At 40.9% G+C, this 19,392-nt stretch overlaps 1 protein-coding gene across 12 annotated transcripts in view; it reads right to left on the reverse strand.

Moving 5' to 3' along the window:
- The window catches only part of TIAM1 (TIAM Rac1 associated GEF 1), a 485,833-nt gene that overhangs the window by 34,454 nt on the left and 431,987 nt on the right, over nucleotides 1-19,392 (reverse strand). For 11 of the 12 annotated variants that reach the window (XM_054468477.2, XM_054468475.2, XM_054468478.2 and 8 more), the window contains 3 exons: nucleotides 12,186-12,289; nucleotides 1,490-1,669; nucleotides 271-339 (listed from right to left, as the gene is read on the reverse strand). In XM_054468477.2, coding sequence (XP_054324452.1) covers nucleotides 271-339; nucleotides 1,490-1,669; nucleotides 12,186-12,289 — 353 coding nt within the window. Of the gene's footprint in view, nucleotides 1-270; nucleotides 340-1,489; nucleotides 1,670-7,683; nucleotides 8,176-12,185; nucleotides 12,290-19,392 lie in introns of those variants that run through there. The other variant, XM_054468483.2, reaches the window with a different exon arrangement.

Raw genomic sequence — 19,392 nt, forward strand, 5'->3', positions numbered from 1 at the left:
CTCATTAGTCTTCCTAAACGTTATTTATATCTGATTACAAGGTTTTTCTATCAATTCTTATCAATTAAGAGAATAATCCCACTACCAGAGAGCGGGGCAGTTTTTTACTCTTCATGAGCACACCAAAGCTTAGCAGGCAATAATTTCAGCTAGTTACAATTAAATAAATTTAAAATGTTTTCAGTGTTACGCATGTCCCCATTTTTCCTTTTTACCAACGAGTCAAACCACGGTATGATGGTCACAAAGTTGAAACCGTTTCCAGCATACCTCATCCTGGGTGAGAAAAGTTTCTTTTTGAAGAGGCTTTAGGTATCTCTCCATGAGACAGTTTAAATCCTAAGAATTGAAAAGAGAACTCATTAGCTTATGTGTTTTTTTTTTATTTTTTATTTATTTATATTTTTTTATATACCCTAGAACTTAAAGTATAAAGCATACGTTAACGTCTATAAAAGGATCTAGAAGAGAACAAACAGATCCTGTCCCGAAGGCTAACATTAGAGACTTTAGGTCATTAAGGTCCATTTCATGCAGGAGTAAGCCAAACTTTTCTGTCAATATTTTAGGCTTCGAGGACTAAAATACGGTCTCCATTGCAACTTCTTCAACTGTAGCACCCAAGCAGGCATAGACAATACGTCCAGGAATGACTGTGGCTGTGTTCTCATCAAACTTTGTGAAAACAGGCAGCGGGCTGGATTTGACCCGAGGGCCGTCGTTTGCTAACCCCTGATTTAAAAGACTAAAATATAGATACTTAAAACAGATCACCCTGCCTTCGCATGGGGAATGTGACCAGGTGTCAGAACAAGTGATAACACAAAGACAACAGACGTGACACTCTTCTGACTAGACTCTAATTGGATTATGAAGATCATACCCTCAACTTTTAAAAAAATTGAATTTAGCTTTCTTATTAGGTCAACAACACACATATATATATTTATATATATATAAAAATGAATTGCTGTGAAAATCGCTAGGCTTCCTTAAAAATCACAAGAAGGCTGGGCATGGTAGCTCTCACGCCTATAATCCCAGTACTTTGGGATGCCAAGGTGGGAGGATCGCTTGAGCCCATGAGTTCGAAACCAGCATGGGCAACATGGTGAAACCCCCTCTCTACAAAAAAAAACAGAAAACGGGGCTGGGCATTGGTGGCGTGCACCTGTGGTCCCAGCTACTCAGGAGGCTCAGGAGGGAGGATTACTTGAGCCCAGGAAGTCAAGGCTGCAGTGAGCTATGATCACACCATTGTACTCCAGCCTGGCCAACAGAGTGAGACTATCTTTAAAAAAAAAAAAGAAAAAAAAAAAAACTCAAAACAAGCTTTTAACATTCAGAGTAAAGGCAAAATTCCAGGAGAAACCAAGACACTCTTCATGACCACAGTTTGACTCAGCTGTTAATGAAAACCAGCAGAGACACACCAACTTCACTCCTTTACGAGACACAGGGAGGGCACGGGGAGAAAAAAGAAACATACCTTCACGTAGGTGCGCTCCGTCTCCAGGAGCTCGCAGATCACCTTGCGCAGCTTATCTGCATCCGAGAGTTGTCTCATGGTCGCCAGTTGAGGCCCCGTGGAGTCCTGAGGAGATGGGCTCTGGTCAGAGGGGTTCATCTCATGCAAACTGCGGCAAAACGCGGCCACCTGTTCTGTACTCTTCGGAGCACAGGGGGGAAGGGAAGACAGAGGTCGTTATCCCTCATTAGACGCACCTGACGCCTGGACCGCCTAGAGGTGTTCTTCCTGGTTAATGAACTGTCACATATGAATGTTGTCTTGTGTTTCCACAAATTGCTCCACATTTAGGAGAGCTTCTTGAATGCTCAAAACAACCAGGATAACAATTGCTAACATACACTAATCGCTTACCACACACCTAGTGCCGGTCTGAGGCATTTCATCTGCCCACACAGTAAGGACAACGGAAGCCCAGAGGGGTTAAGTAACTCATCCAAGATGACGCAGTACGTAAGTGGCAGAGCTGGGATTTGAACCAGGCAATCTGGTTCCAAAGCCTATGGATCTTAACCACTCCCCAAGCAAGAAGTTGATAAATCAGGAGACATAAAAGTTAGCTGCATTTCACCCAAGGTACAAGCCTCATTAATTATCAGACTCCCAGTTCAGTACACTATCTACTTTGCAATGTTGCAAAGATGATTTTACAAGCTAAGGTTCTTCCTGTTAAAAATGGACACTGAGTCAACTTTCTAGATTAAGAAAGATACTCATACTTAAAAAAAAAGTTTCTCCCTCTCCAGCTTCTCCAAAGGCAAAAAGATACCACTCCCCTTTAAGAATAACAGAATTGGCCCTAAAGCAGGCCTCAATGGGAGATCCCAGTCTCCACATCTACCGGGGATGAATCAGGTGTAGACCATAAAGGTTGCACACGTTTTGTCATCATTTGAAACGTAGGATTCCAGGATTCTAAAATTCCAACTCTTCCAATTACACAAACAGTTCTCCAAAGCATGGGCTGCTGTAAAAACCCATGAGACCAGTAGTTCTCCAACTTGGCTGCTTATGAAAATCACCTGGGGAGCTTTTCAACATCCCGATGCCCGTGCACACCAGAGATCAATTTCATCAGAATCTTTGGGGTGGGATATGCAGATATCAATATGTTTTAAAGCTCTCCATGTAATTGCTCTAGAGGCTATGTAGTAGCACAAAATTTAATTCACTAATACTTGTTCCAAAGCACCATTCAATGAATGTTTGATGGAAATTTTCTTACTTTTTTTTTTGAGATGGAGTCTCGCTCTGTCACCCAGAGTGCAGTGGCATGATCTCGGCTCACTGCAAGCTCCACCTTCCGGGTTCACGCCATTCTCCTGCCTCAGCCTCCCGAATACCTGGGACTACAGGCGCCTGCCACCACGCCCGGCTAATTTTTTGTATTTTTAGGAGAGACGGGGTTTCAATATGTTGGCCAGGATGGTCTCAATCTGACCTTGTGATCCACCCACCTCGGCCTCCCAAAGTGCTGGGATTACAGGTGTGAGCCACCGTGCCCGACCCCAGAAATTTTCTTGAAGCTAGTGGCTGCCCTTCTCACACTTCTCTCTCTGCTTCTATTGTCTAATTCAACTCTAGGCACGAAGCATTTCCAGTAAATACTGGTGCAAATAGAGAATAACTTCTTCTATCACCCACCTACCTAGCAAGAACATGAGAATATCCTCCCAAAAACAATAGTTGTTGCACAGAGCTAAAAGTCAAGGCTGGTGTTTTGTGTAGGGCAGAAAAGCTAAAATCAAGTATATGCCATGGAGGAGTTTTAAACACAGAGGAAGGCAGCCAACATTGAAGAGCCTTTCCCTCATTAGCATATCCAAAAGGAAGTCCAGAATAAAGATGAGGCAACAACAGGGAAAATCAGAACCTAAAAAGGATGCATTAGCTGCAGTGGCATGACAGGACAGAGGAGAGCCAGGACCCACATCCACATAATTATTATTCTAATTCTCTTACAATTACCACAGCTTATTCGTTGCTAGCACTAACCCTGGTCTTATGTGCCAGAAGGTGTCAGTCACCTGTCAGTGGTACTACTCAATGTTTTCTGTGGAAATGCATGTTTCTGACACTGAATAACCCCACGATTTTTCCTTAGGTGACTGACTGGAAAAATTGACCAAAATGGGCTGAGCTGTATGGTATGTAAATTACATCTCAACATGGCTGTTAAAAAAGAAAAACTATGTGTTTTTGATCAAAGCTTGTTTCAGTAGAAATAAACTAAACAATTTTATTTAGTTATGCTAGAATTTCACTAACTCAAAATTATCATTAAATATACAGTGAAGTAGGGCTTTGTCTTAAAAATTACAAAGGAACAAATACATCCATTTTAGCAAAAATCTTCATGTGTCTTTTAGATGATCCAGTGATAACTGTAATAGAAAACTCGTTATAACACAGTCATAATGAGAAAGAAAGCAAACCCTTGCCAAAATGAAAATCCATGGACAGACAGTGATAACAGCTGACAACTAACTGTGCCCTGCCCCTATCTTATCCCAAACTCTCCTTGGTTGCTTTGATTTGGTATCTGGCAAAGGCACCTAACACAACAAATGTATAATTGGCACCTCTCTTTATACCATCCTTTTCTAAAGCTTCCAACGCTAACCACAGCTGTCTGTTTTTCACAGAATTAATAGGAAAGCTACTGCTCATAGCAAATATATTCTTCACTGCAGTCTATTACAGTGAGTCCCCACTTAACGTGGTTTATAGGTTCTTGGAAACTGACTTTAAGCTAAATGGCATAAAGAAACCATTTTTATTGTAGGCTAATTGATACAAACAAGTTAAGTTCCCATAGCACATTTCTGGTCACGGAAAAAATCACCACACTTCTAAATAAAGACCAAAAGACTTCTAATATTAAACACTGAAATAAATGTAAGCCAGATATACATTTAAGTAAGATAAATAAAAACAAGTTAAGAGAACTATTTACCCAGCTTTTGGTGAACTGGTGAGTGATGGTGGTCATAGCGGTAGTGTGTTAAGTCAAGCAATAAATGTTTGCAAAGCAAAATTGTAAAGGGCACCTCCTAGCATCATGCAGTTCAAAAACTAGCAAGAACAACTTTGGCAGGATCTCTGAATACTTTTGTACTGCATAGTTTCCTGCTATGCATTTGTATGATTGTATACTTTACAAATTTTTATTTTATAATGATTTGTATTCATTTATTCACTCATTTTCCAACCCACTTATTCCAGCTCAGGATCATGGGTGACTGGAGCCTATCTTGACAGCTCAGGGTGCAAGGCAGAAACCAACCCTGAATAGAATGCCATTCCCTCACAGGGTGCACCCACGTACATACTCACTCAGGGACCACTGAGACATGCCAATTCATCCCACGTGCACGTTTTTGGGATGTGAGAGCAAACCCAAGTACCCAGAGAAAACCCACGAAGACCTGGATTGAACATGCGAATTCCACGCCGACAGTGGTCCTGGCTAGAAATCAATTTTTTTCACGTAAACGTTATGATGAAACAATGTTGAACAAAACGTTATCTGAAGACCTGCCACAGAGGCAGAGCACACCTTTTATCATTTAGGCAAACTGTCCGTGTAAAATCGGTGATTCATGAAAGGCAAACGTGGGGATCTGACACATATCAAAGGCAGGAAATTCCAAAAGACAAAGGAACCTAACACATTCCTTTGTGCTTCCAATTCACACCTCACTACCTCTGGGTTTTCGTTCCATCTGTTCTACCATAAATACTTTGAGAATTCCATTTTTAAGAGTGTGAACAGGGTTTCTGACTTGGTCTATGTAAGTTTACCACGCCTGAGGTTTGGCATCCTTAGTTTGAAGCAGGCCTGTGGGGTGAGCTCGGGTTAGTAGGATGCAGGCTAGGGCTTCAGTGCTCTAAATCCAGCTGTCTCCTACCCCAACCTCACCCTCAGACAGCCAGAGATAAGTTCTGGCTTATATTAGGAAACACCTTTAGCATCTCAGGGGACAGCTAAAATTCCCTTGGGTCCTCTTTGGACATTTCACAGCCTTAAGTATCCCTTCCTTATTAGGTACGACCTAAGCCTAGGATAGACTTAGCTGAGTGGTCTCTCAAGTTGAGCAAGGGGCAAAGCAGTTTCCCCACTGGCAACCCTATTCAATGAATCAAGGCACCAATCCTCAGGTGTAGCACAAGGAACTGAGTCCAAATGGATGTAATCTCTTTACTGTCAAATGCACGTTATGTTATTTGAATAAAGAATAAAAAGGTACCATATGCACAATTACAAGTTATAATGCACATACATGTTGTTAAGGGGTGTTACATACAAGGCTCTTAAAATTGGCTTGGAAACAACTTAAAAGGATGTCATCAAGTTTGAAAATTCTGTTTTATTAAAATAATACCTCCCAAAATTTTTTTTGGAAGGAATTATGAAATGCAGGTTTTCTTTAGAATACCTCTAAGCTAGAGATTTTTCCATACTGTGGGGCTCAGCTTTTAAATCCCCCTCCCTCTTTACTGTGGCCAAACTTCTTTACATCAAAATCCATCAGGCCCTTCTCCATGCAGCTTAGCCATGATGTAGAACGTAGGAGGAGTTGGGTGGAAGGCTTTGCCCCGCTCCACCATTGAGTGTTAGAGATGGCATCCTAGTCATTCCCACACCAAGCGCTGTAGCCACAAGTGCCAAGAAAGGTCGCCTCAATGGGAGGTTCTCAACATGCTCCCAAAAGCCAAGTATCCTGGATGTGGGACAAGCAGCTTAGGACTCCAGCAAGGGGAAGGCAGACCAGGTTTCTCCAGTGGGGAAAGTACAAACCTCTCCCCTATTTGAGGACTGTAATCAGTCACCCTGGAAACTAAAAAAGCACTTACAGGCATTTTGAGAGTTTAAAACTGTTAAAGGGTAGCAGAGCTTTTCCACTGTCAGGACTAAGAATTATCCAACCAACATACAGACAAGGAGAAGACAATGGCAACAGGAAATGGGCCACTTTAGTGAGACCAGTGTGATGCTCAATGTTTATAATGCTGCTTTCCTCCTGTGGAAGATGAAAAGAAAGTACAAAAAGAGGGGGGTAGACTTTTAAGTACACGCTATCAACTCAAGCCACCCAGCTGTTTAAGCTCTTCCTGTTATGCAACCACCAAAGGCAATTTCTAACTCTAGATGAGTTCACAGTTCTAAAACTGTTCTTTTGAGTCTGACCGATTTAACACATCCCACAGATTTAAAAGGGGCCAGAGTGGCCTAAAATCTTATAGCCTTTACTTAAGCTTTTTTTGGGGACAATGCGCTCCATAATTTCAGAGACATTATGTACAATGGTAATCCCTACAGTTCTCGATCACCTTTTCAGTTTCCTCTTGAACAAACTTCAAAGAAGAAATATCCAAGAAGGAAGAAGGCTTATTTGAGCAAATCAGGTGTATGCGCTGTAGAAGTTTAAGTTTGATTAAATGACACAACATCTAATAGTCGACAGACTGAGCTATTAATAATAAACTATTAAAAGGTTGAATCTGATTTTGCTAAATTATTTCTTGCCATTACCCCACTACACTTCCTCATTGGAGAGTTAATATTTACTGTAGGAATAGACCTGTTCAAATAGGTCAGTTGCTGTCAAACCAGTAACACGTCCCCTGAGCCAACCCTTCTGTATCTATCTCCTTCTCAAGGAAGCAGAAATAAAGTCAAAAACACCTCAAGCCTTATAAAAGGAAACAAGTTGAACATCCTATTTCCAGACCTCCCTGCCGATCACTCGGACAGCCCCTTCTGAGGGGGGATGGGAGAGTCTCACCATGCACATAACACAAAACACAATCAAAATCTCAATAACCAAAACAAAGGCAAAAAATGCAACTGACCATTAATTAAATTAAAAAAATGCAGATTACATCTTTCTGCCATTTAAGTATAAAAGAGTAGAAAAATGTAAAGATGCTAGGCAAATTCAACTCCATACCAACTCCGAACCTCCCCACCTCCCCCACCAAAAGCCACAACACAGACTTTATGAACAAGGGGATCCAGAGGGTAAAAGGACAGAATATGGGGAAATGGGAAAGGTATAATCACTGTCATTTGGATTGAAAAACAACTGAGCTAGAAAGTCATAACATAATCAAACCTAGCAAGATAGGATTCAAACAGCAAAGGCGCTCACCAGATGAAGTGTTCGATATATAGAGTCACCGGACTTGTCATTGTTTTCAATCCTGGGCTTGCGCTTTATTTTCCACAGTGCAGACATCATCAGGAATGTATTCTCATGGTAATTAATTCCACCACCTGACGTGTTCAGCACGGAGACAGAAGTTTCTTAAAATATTCCCAGAGCACCAAACGCCTCCTAGCTCTGAAGAGAGCATCCTCTCATATGGACGTCCCATGCTGGTTTTCCCATGAAAATCTACGGCCACGTCTCAACACAGCAAGGACAGCGACGGTGCAACCCCGGAGCTGCACTCGCTTCCCACCAGTGCCCTCTGGGAAGCTGTCAAAGGCTAAACTGTGGACCAGAACTCAGGCTTTGATTTCACCTGGCTAAACAACAAAAGTTCCAGAAAGGGAGAGCTGAAACTGGCAAGAAAACAAAGCACAAAATGCCTCCCCGGGATGTAAGCGTCTCTGCCCTGCAGCCTGAGATCAGCTGATTGGCCAGCATCCTGCACTGCTCAGGAATATTAAACCTGCCCGGCTCCGACAACTTTCAAGGCATTCCACACTGAGTCAAGAGCAGGCAACTAAGAAAAGTTGTGTGTGTGTGTGTGTGTTTTTTAACAGTTGATAGTTTCACATTTTTCCACTCATACTTTGTTATAAAAGCAGACATTTCTGAGACAAAAACAATATGGTTGAGAAAGAAAAAGTCATTCCTAATGGAAATGTCCTGAAAATTATTCTAATACATTTGCTAAATGGAAAACAAAATCACAGCTGCCAGGAGGCTTGGAATGCATGACACATGACCGCACTGCCCTGAAGCTAATTAGCATTCATCTCCAGAAACAAGAGTTTTCAATGAGAAGCAGAGAAAAAAGCAGCCAGTGATGATGAGGCTTTTTGAGGTTGTCACCCACAGTCACAAGAGAGAGGAGGCAGCTCAGAAAGAGAAAGGCTGCTAGACTGTCCCTGCAGTGTGACGTTCCCCTGCCCCTCCCCAGTGGCTGTGACATTCCAGTACCACCACGCTCAACAACAAGCATACAATTATTTACTTGCTCAACTCTAAAAGGCCACACATAGCAAAAACTGCTATTCAATACAAGTGAAAAACATACAGAACTCCAACATGCTTTTTCTTTATGCTGACCGATATTATGTAAAACAGTCCATTTAGAAAGAAACCAAGAATATTAAACAAAATCAACAGCTCTAACATATTCAGCTGGAATAAAAAGTGATTATCTGTTTCTGTTTATTTAGTTATTTACACATTTACATCTCTACACTCAGCCTGGTGCATTCAGACAAGGCTAAATCATGCTTCCGAGTTTAGACAGCTAATGATTGAAAAATAATTTTCAGCTTATCCTCAAGAAAAATTTCACACTTATATAGGAGATGCATCAAAAAATATTTAGCCTTGATCAAGAAACTTAAGGTGTTTGTTTGCTCTTACTTTAAATCATAAAAAGAGACACACAGAAACATGAAGCATTAGGAAAAAATTTAAGTGGTTTATGGCTGTATATATAAACGGCCAACAGCACCACTAATAAATTAATTCCTTCTTTTTATGAAGCCTGGTATTTAACACCAGACGTTAACAATCTGGATACAAGGTAGTTTTAACATAGCCATTAACAACACAAGACCTGGGGCCAAACTGGGTTTGCATCCCGGTTTCGTCATCACAGAGCTGTGTCACCTTCAGCAAGTCGCTTAACCTCTCTGTTCCAGTGCCCTCATCTATAAAATAGGGCAAATAATAGTATCTCTCTCAAGGGTGTTGTAAGGCTAAGATGAGTTAATATGGAACAGTGCCTAATATATACAAGACCTTAAATAAGTATTACTTCTCATTTATTATTAATAACACACAGTAGAACCCAGTCACCAAGAACTGCTCATTTAAGCTTTTTGAGTTCAAATATCCTAAGTGAGAAATTTAATTGACCAAAGGTTATTTTAGCTAACTAATTTGAGTTGCATGACAAAATTTCAAATAAAGAAGATGAAGTCTGAATCAAAGCAAAACCAGGAACTATTTCAGACACAGAATTACACAGTGCTCCCCACATCCAACCTAGCAGAATGAAATACGAACTTATGGTTTGAGTGCAGTCTACTGCATGATCTTTAAAAATATTCAAATCATCACCCAAACTTCTTAATTTTTTTTTTTTTTTTTTTGAGATGGAGTCCCACTCTGTCTCCCAGGCTGGAGTGCAGTGGCGCAATCTTGACTCACTGCAATCTCTGTCTCCCAGGTTCAAGCAATTCTCCTGCTTCAGCCTCTCGAGTAGCTTGTCAATAATTTTGAGAAAATTCTGTCCCTTTTTAGAAAGCCCACTAAGAATTTCTACCAGAAAATCTTCGAACAGCACCGTCTATTTCTATATTTGACCCTCTATGTTCCAGATAAGTTCAAGAGCCTTGTTCTCTGGAAAAAGAACCATGGAGTCAGAGCGACACATGGGACCAGTCAACAAAGCCCTGGAGCCTCTTCCGTCCTCTCCACTGCCAGAACCTCATATTATACAGGACTCTGTTTATGACCTCATGACTCACTATATTTAACACGGAAACGATCTCTCTCAAAATCCACAAGGAGATGAGAACACTGACCTATCACAGTAAAGTAAAAATGACCCAATCATTTTGGATCCAATACTTTTCAAGTGTTCCGAAATAAATATTTTAGATACAGGAAAAATAGCTATTTGCCTAAATCCAGTTAGAAATTGAAAATTAGTATTTTTAGTTCTTGTAATACTGTAACTTAATAGATACCCTTCAAATTGTCTTACATCCGTATAGAAATATCTGTTTCTCCTGAGGACAACTGACCGACCCCACAAAAGTAAGTGGGTAAAAGAGATGTAAGGGTCACCTAAATAAAAAGGAACTTTAAGCAGTTGGTTTTTTTAATTTGCCTTAAAAGGAACCATGTGCATTTCCAATGATCTGCTTTTTAATTAACAACCAACAACATAATGCCTTTCAGTCTATAAATATTAATGTTGCTTTCAAATATTAAATTTTATATTGTGCCCAACTTAAAAAGACACTGAGAATGAAGATCCTACAGTCAGGAAAGAGAAACAAATATGGATAAAAGATACTGAAGAATCAAATATGTGCACACAAGAAAGTCCTACAGAATATACACATACAGGGGGAATCAAAACAGGAAATGTACAAATGTAGGTTTTCAAAATAATAGTTCACGTTTGAAAAGCATTTTTCCATTACCAATGTGCTTTCTCATAGTTATATTATTTGACCCACCCAAAAATCCAATCTCCAAGCAAAGGTAAGAATCACCCTGATTTTGCAGATGAGAAAACAAAAGTATACAGTTATGTGATTTGCTTAGGTTAAGCAACTAGTAAGTGTCAAGCAAAAAAAATGAGAGATTGTAGAGGAATATAAATATCTCAACAACATTATAGAAAAAGATGAATAAGTATGGAAACATAATCACACGCAATTGCTTTTTTTGGGGGGGCAGTGTCGTTTGGATTCAGATAACACAGAGGTTTCAAGTTGGGTTGTGTTTTGAAGACTGTGGTAAAAGAGGCTACTGACCCATGGAACTCTTTATGAAATGGAATAGAACCATGATAAATTACGGGCAACAGGCCGGGTGCGGTGGCTCACGCCTGTAATCCCAGCACTTTGGGAGGCCGAGGCAGGTGGATCACGAAGTAAGGAGATCGAGACCATCCTGGCTAACACGGTGAAACCCCGTCTCTACTAAAAATACAAAAAATTAGCCAGGCGTGGTGGTGGGCACCTGTAGTCCCAGCTACTTGGGAGGCTGAGGCAGGAGAATGGTGTGAACCCAGGAGGCGGAGCTTGCAGTGAGCCGAGATCACGCCACTGCACTCCAGCCTGGGCAACAGAGCAAGACTCCATCTCGGAAAAAAAAAAAAAAAAAAAAAAATTATGGGCAACTATTTCAGTGTCTTGCACCAAAAAGTCAGGAGAACTTTCTTACTATGTTCAACTAAGGGAAAGTGTATTTGGATTAATTTTAAAATATGGTTTCTTTCCCTTTAACATAAAAGTTGCTCACTTTTAACAAGAGCTGAATGCAGGTAATTCAAAAAGAGTTCATTACAGAAACCCTAAGTAGCAAGAAAGCATAGCTGACTCAATCCCACATACTTTGGATGCTGTTTCATCCTACACAAATGAAGACGTAATAGGGAAATGGAATAAAATTATGGCATTAACTGGGAGCTCCAGCAGTGGCAGAAATTAAAGAAAAGGGATTTTATTTCATTACGAGTGATTTCTGCCCTATATTCTCACATACAGGTTTGTTACCAAGGCTGTAATTTGGATTTCATATCCTGCTATTCAGCAACATCTCAGAAGCAAAAACACTTCGTCCATGGAGAGGCCTGGTAACCACATACAGCTGTGTAGGTGACGTTGTCAGCTGTGATTCTTCAGTGGTTCAAAGCATGGGATGTGAAAATGAAAATCTCTCACCTTGCTGCTGTGATCAGTCTCATCTGAGGATTCCAAGTCTGGCCCCTCAGTCTCCTCTGGAGCGGTCTCAGCACTGCTGCCCTGCTCGCTGCAGAGGCTGTGCCCTGTCAGATGAAATCAGAAGAAAATGTGGGTCAACATGGATAGTAATTGCTAAAAGCCACCCCTGTGTGAGGGGGACAAGGAATCTCGCTCATGACGTGTACATATACTGTAAGACCCTCCAAGTACAAGCTCCATCACCTTGGCTCAATCAAATTAAAATGATAGCTGTTACTGTTACTACTAGTATTATTACTTTATATTTTTCATAATAAATAATAATTGTTGTGGATTGAATGTCTTTGTCTCCCCCCATACAAATTCTAATGTTGAAGACCTACCCCTCAATGTAATAGTTAGAAGAGGGATATCTGGGAAGTAATTAAGTTTAGATGAGGTCATGAGGGTGGGGTCCCCATGGATGAGATTAGTGTCCTTATAAGAAGAGATAGAAACCAGAGTTCGTTCTCTCTCTACCATGTAAGGACACAGTAAGAAGGCAGCTGTCTGTAAGCCAGGAAAAGAGCCCTCACCAGGGAACTGAATTGGTTAGTACCCAGATGATGGGGCTTCCCAGGCTCTAAAACCATGAGAAATAAATGATTGTTGTTTAAGCCACTCAGTTTATGGTATTTTGTTACAACAGCCTAAGTTAAGACAATAATAATTTATAATAAAAGAATATACATGTTATATACTAAAAAATTAACTGATTTTGTTGATTTTACAATTAGCGAATTGATGAATTAATTCATTAATTACTAAAATAATTAAATAAGCCATACTGAGAACAGTACAACAAAAAAAATGACTGTCCCATATCCATTACCTGAAAAATCCTGCAACATCTGTTTTTGCCAAGTCTGGCAAACTATAAACATCTTATAATACCTGCTCTTCCCATGATATTCTGTGCAAAAGTGCAAGCAACTTTCTTCCTTTGCTATTTACTGAGTGCCCACCACAGTGGTTCTCTATAGTGGTCCTCTGCATTGAGAAGAGAATATGAGGATCACTTTCCCCTGGGGTGCTTCTCAAATTGACAGAGCATCTGGATCCCCAGGGGAACATGTTAAATGCAGATTCTCATTCAACAGGCATGGGGTTGGGCCTAAGATTCTGTGTTCCTTACTAGCTCCAAATGATACTAATCAAAACTGCAAGTCCATGGACCACACTTGGAATAGAAAGACTCTAGAACATTAAAAACCTTCTCTAATTGAATCTGAGAAGACAGTGGATTGAGTACCACTGTCCTAAAATATGAGGCACTGGATCACGGACTAGAGCACTATCAATATAACCAGACAAGAGAGAAGGAAAGAGAAGAAATGGGAGCAGAAGGAGCCTCTGATGCTTTAGATGAAAGATTCCGTCTGCAAAGTGGCTACCTTGCTCCAATGACACCATTACAGCCGTAAGCTGCCTGGCAACACTTTCTATTCAGGTCCAAGCTGGCCAGGAAAGTTAGGGAGGAAGTGGACATCTGAGCAAACCTGGCACCAATGCTGCCTCCTACTGTCCCTTTCTTCTCTGGAATGAAGCACCAACTAAGTGAGTGTACCCTGAATGGCTTAGAGGTTTCTGTCTGTCTCCCCACCTTTTGGCTCTGGCTCTTGGATTTTCTTGTGTTTCTTCTCATTATTCGATCACTCATTACTTGCTCTGAAGGTGGTAGTGGTCAAAGAAGGAAGCTCAGTTAACTTGGCAGATATCATCTATGTCAACTGTCATTGCTGAAGCAAAAGTGCTTGAATATTTTGCACGGGGGCAATGACCTAGGTACAAGTATTGATCCGTGATGTGAAACAGCTGACAAGCTCATCTGGGAACACAATGGCAACAGCACTCAGTGCTCTGATCACAGGAACCACAGCATCCTCAGTGGGACATCCAGAGCAGCCAGGAGGCATGACTGACAGGGGCCCCCTTCACACTGTGGTCTGCAGAATCACAACCTCCTGGAGTTGAACAACCCATAGACTGTGCAGAGAAATGCTGTAACCCTGCACATCCCATCACTCACAATGCCTAGGATAGCTGATGCTTATAAAATAGTGGGAAAGCAAATAAAAGGATTTCTTTTTTTTTTTTTTTTTTTGAGACGGAGTTGCACTCTTGTCACTCAGGCTGGAGTGCAGTGGTGCAATCCCAGCTCACTTCAACCTCTGAGTCCTGGGTCCAAGTGATTCTCCTGCCTCAGCCTCCCCAGTAGCTGGGATTACAGGCGTGCACCACCATGTCCGGCTAACTTTTGTATTTTTAATAGAGACAGGGTTTCACCATGTTGGCGAGGCTGGTTTTGAACTCCTGAATCCGCCCACCTCGGCCTCCCAAGGTGCTGGGATTACAGGCATGAGCCACAGTGCCTGGCTGGATTTTCATTTTTAATAATACCGTGAGAGCCAGGTTTCCTGAAGAGCAAACAAATAAATCTACTTCTACAAAACACTTAGAAATGCTAAATAAAGTAAAACAAATGTCCTTTTTAAACAAAGCTGAGCTCCAAAAACTCTCAAAAACCCAAATGAAGAAGATAAAGTTGATAAAGGAAGTGGGGTAGTGTCCATGCTATGGCAGCCTAAGTATATCCATCAATCCCCAAGCCCTAAAACAGCGTTTCCCACAGGGTGTGAGAACCTGTTGGTGTTAGCAGGGGGACAATTCTTTTGGGGCAGAATTGTGCACTTGGTAGGTACACTTGGCACTAGGCTCCCTGGCTCCTGAGCACCAAACGATTAGGACTTGATTGCCACTGTGACAATAAAAAATGCACCCACACATTTCCCAACAGCAGCACCACCCAGTTTGAGACCCACTCCCTGGAGCCTTCGGTTTTAACTGTAAGCCCATGATACATGATACAGAAAACAGGGCTTGGGTCAGTACAACTTCAGCAGTTAGAAGTGAATCTCCCACATTCATATGGTTCCCCTGAGGGGCCACACCCCTCAGTCTAAAAAGACATAGACTAAAAGAAAAAAGTGCTCACTGGCAAAAGAAAAAGAGATGGAAAAAGAAATTCTGCCTATACTTTGGGGTAGGAGGGTGGAAGAGGAACACAGCAGGTTTTTTCCCTGAGATTCTTTTTTTTTTTTTTTTTTTTTTTTTTGGAGACGTAGTTTCACTCTGTCGACCAGGCTGGAATGCACTGGTGTGATCTCAGTTCACTGCAACCTCCGCCCCATGGGTTCAAGTGATTCTCCTGCTTCAGCCTCCTGAGTAGCTGGGATTACAGATGCCTGTCATCATGCTGACTAATTTTTGTATTTTTAGTAGAAATGGGGTTTTGCCACGTTTGCCAGGCTGGTCTTGAACTCCTGACCTCAGGTGATCTGCCCGCCTTGGCCCCCCAAAGTACTGGGATTACAGGCATGAGCCACCAGGCCCAGCCTGTTCCCTGAGATTCTTTTTTTTTTTTTTTTGAGACGGAGTCTCCCTCTGTGGCCCAGGCTGGAGTGCAGTGGTGTGATCTCGGCTCACTGCCAGCTCCACTTCCCGGGTTCACGCCATTCTCCTGCCTCAGCCTCCTGAGTAGCTGGGACTACAGGCGCCCGCCACCATGCCCTGCTAATTTTTTGTATTTTTAGTAGAGACGGGGTTTCACCGTGTTAGCCAGGATGGTCTCGATCTCCTTACCTCATGATCCGCCCGCCTCGGCCTCCCAAAGTGCTGGGATTACAGGCGTGAGCCACCGCGCCCGGCCCCCCTGATATTCTAATCATAGGACTGACTTCACGTGTTTGGATTCCAAGGCATCTGGTAGGAGCAAAAACAAATCTACTCTGGAAGAATTCACTCTTAATGATGATATCATATAATACCCAGAGATAGAGCTTGGTCAAACAAGAACCCATAATCCTGTATTATAAAACACAAAAGGCAACACATCACTATGAGCAAGAGGCAACAGACACAATAACTGACAAAATCAGACCCCCAAGGAATGATACCGCAATGATCAGATGTAGAATGTCAAGTAAGTATGCTTAAAATATTTTTTTAAAAGAAGAAAGGGTGCTGAACACGGTGGCTCATGCCTGTAATTCCAGCACTTTTGGGAGGCGGAGGCGGGTGGATCATCTGAGGTCAGGAGTTCAAGACCAGCCTGGCCAACATGGTGAAATGTCGTCTCTACTAAAAATACAAAAATTAGCCGGGGGTGGTGGCACATGCCTGTAATCCCAGCTACTTGGGAGGCTGAGGCAGGAGAATCACTTGGACCTGGAAGGTGGAGGTTGTAGTGAGCCAAGATCGCACCACCGCACTTCAGCCTGGGAGACTAAGTGAGACTCTGTCTCAAATAATAATAATAATAATAATAATAATAATAATAATAAAACAGAAGAAGAAAGAGATAATTTCAAAAAACAAGTAAATTAATAGAATTTTTAGAAATAGAAACTATAACCAATGAAATGAACACTCAATAGATGAGATGTAAATTGACGAAATGAGAAAAGACTGGAACATCTATCAGAAGACATCAACTTACTAGAGCTCCTAAAGAAACCTTCAAATGTTAAAACTATCAAAATGGAATTGCATTTTCAGCTAAAATATCATCCACGAAGGAGACTTTAATAAAGACTTTTGAGAAACAAAGAATGTGAAAGTTTATCATGAACAGAATCTCACTGAAAAAGTTCTCTAAAGGATGTACTTTCAGGTGGGGAAAGAAAGAAAAAGATCCGGTATACAAGCGAAAATGATAAACAGCTGATACACACCAAGTAAGTTTTAGTATATATGACAACCCCCCCAACTCCCCAAAAAAGGTACTTGGGGCCAAAAAATATATATATAAACTGTAACTAAAACAATGGTGGAAGTGATCATATTTAAAGCCATTTCATAATTTTATGCAAGAGGGAACTAGAAATACTAACTTTGGTTTCTGTTAATAATCACGTTAAAATTTTAAGACCAAACACTAAAAGAACAGAAATAGATTATATAGGTTGAAAGGAGAAAGCAGAATTTATAAATGCAACCTAGAAGAGGACAGGAAAGGAAAAGAAAAACAAGCAAGACAAATTCAGCAAAACAATATAATAGAAACAAATAAAAATACATAGATATTCTAACTAAATGTAAAATAGGCTGAACGTAATACTTAAACTTCATGTTTAGATTATAGAAAAAAACAGTGCAAGACAAATCCCCAGCTGCATGCTATATGGAAGCAATAGACTTAAACATAAAAGACACAGAATATTAAAAGGTTGGAAAACTATATTAGGCAAACATAAAGAAAGCTTCAAAAATGTCAGACACAGTCGATTAGTCAGGATACAGAAGATGTAAAAATCAGTAATTATACAGTTTGATCCATGAATGCATTTCAAACCTATTCCCAAGAAATTGGTGAATATACATTTTCCATAAGAATTAGCAATTTATGCAAATAGACCACATATTAGGCCACAGTGTAAGTTTCAAGCAATACCAAAGAATCTGTACAGATGCAGACAACACTGGCAACATTTTTCTTGGAACTAAATATTTTATGAAAGAAAAAAAGGCCAATAATACCCAAGACAGTTTTAAAAAAGAAAAACAAGATTAGGGTACTTTACCTACCAGATCTCAAAAACATATTATAAAATTACAGTAATCTAAAGCAGTGCAGAACAGGCTAACAGAACAGAGAGCTCAGAAACAGTGCCTCCATCCCATGCAGATGTTCCTCAACTTATGATGGGGTCATGTCCCAATAAACCCATCATAAAGTCAAAAAATCATTAAGTCAAATCATCATAAATTGGGGACCATCTGGCCAGGTATGGTGGCTCACACCTGTAATCCCAGCACTTTGGGAGGCCGAGGCAGGAGGATCATGAGGTCAGGAGTTTGAGACCAGCCTGACGAACATGGTGAAACCCCATCTCTACTAAAAATACAAAAATTAGCTGGGCGTGGTGGCACGCACCCATAATCCCAGCTACTCAGGAGGCTGAGGCAGGAGAATCGTTTGAACCCAGGACGCGGAGGTTGCCGTGAGCCAAGATTGTGCCACTGCATTCCAGCCTGGGTGACAGAGTGAGACTCCATCTCAAAAAAAAAAAAAAAAAAAAAAAATTGGGGGTCATCTGTTTATGGAAATGTGAAATACAGCAGTTGTGCCATTGCAGACCAGTGAGAAAGGGATAGAATATTTGACGAATGATGCTAGGATGGTAGATTACCCACATGAAGAAACATAACATTGGATCCTAACTCACACCATTCACAAAAATCAGTACCAGAGATATAAACCAGTATATGAATAGCCCAAACTGTAAATCTTCTAGAAGAAAATATAGAAGACAGTGTTTATTACTTCAGGGGAGAGAGAGATTTCTTAAACAAGATAGAAAGAGTACAAACCATATAAGATTGAAAATTCAGATTTTGCTGAAATTAAACACTTTTGTTTGTAAAAAGGCACCATAAATACAAGAAGACATGTCACAGACTGATAAAAGTTATCTTCATACATATAACTAGCAAAATATTAACATCTAAAATATAAAAGAACTCCTACAAATCAATAATTGGAGGTGTATCTGATTCTAAAGCATATATTTTTTTTACCCCCATATGTCATGTTTTCTATCCTTAACTGAAGGTAAAAATCAATAAAATGAATTAAAATGGGCAATGCAGTTTGTAGCAGATCGTTTGCAAAGATGACAGTGATTATTTCTTTCATCTCTTTAAGCACAGACTTTTGTGTCTATTTCGCCACTCCATGAATTTGGACTGGTGTTGTGATTTGCTTTGACCAACAGAATGCAACTTAAGAGATAATATATTAATTGTGAGCCAAGGCCTCAAGTGACTTTGCAGTCTCTGGTCTTGCCCTGCTGCGAACTCTGAGCCCACCATACAAAGAAATCTCAAGCTGGCCTCCCATGAGAGACGCCAAGGAGAGAAGGCCCAGCTGTTTAGTCACCATAAGTGGGAGTGACTAAGGCCATCTTAAACCCTCCAGCCCCAGTCAGGCCACTGGATCACAGAGCCACATGAGTGACTCCAGGGAAGGTCAGCAGAACAACCAACCAGCTGAGCCTGGCCCAAACTGCTGAGCCACAGAACAGTGAGCAAGTAGAACAAGTTGTTTCAGAGTGGTTTGTTACGTGGTAGTAGATAACCAATAAGTGGTTAGGGGGAATTTCATGAT

Source organism: Pongo pygmaeus, chromosome 22, assembly GCF_028885625.2.
Source record: "Pongo pygmaeus isolate AG05252 chromosome 22, NHGRI_mPonPyg2-v2.0_pri, whole genome shotgun sequence".
NCBI classification, from domain to species: Eukaryota; Metazoa; Chordata; class Mammalia; order Primates; family Hominidae; genus Pongo; species Pongo pygmaeus.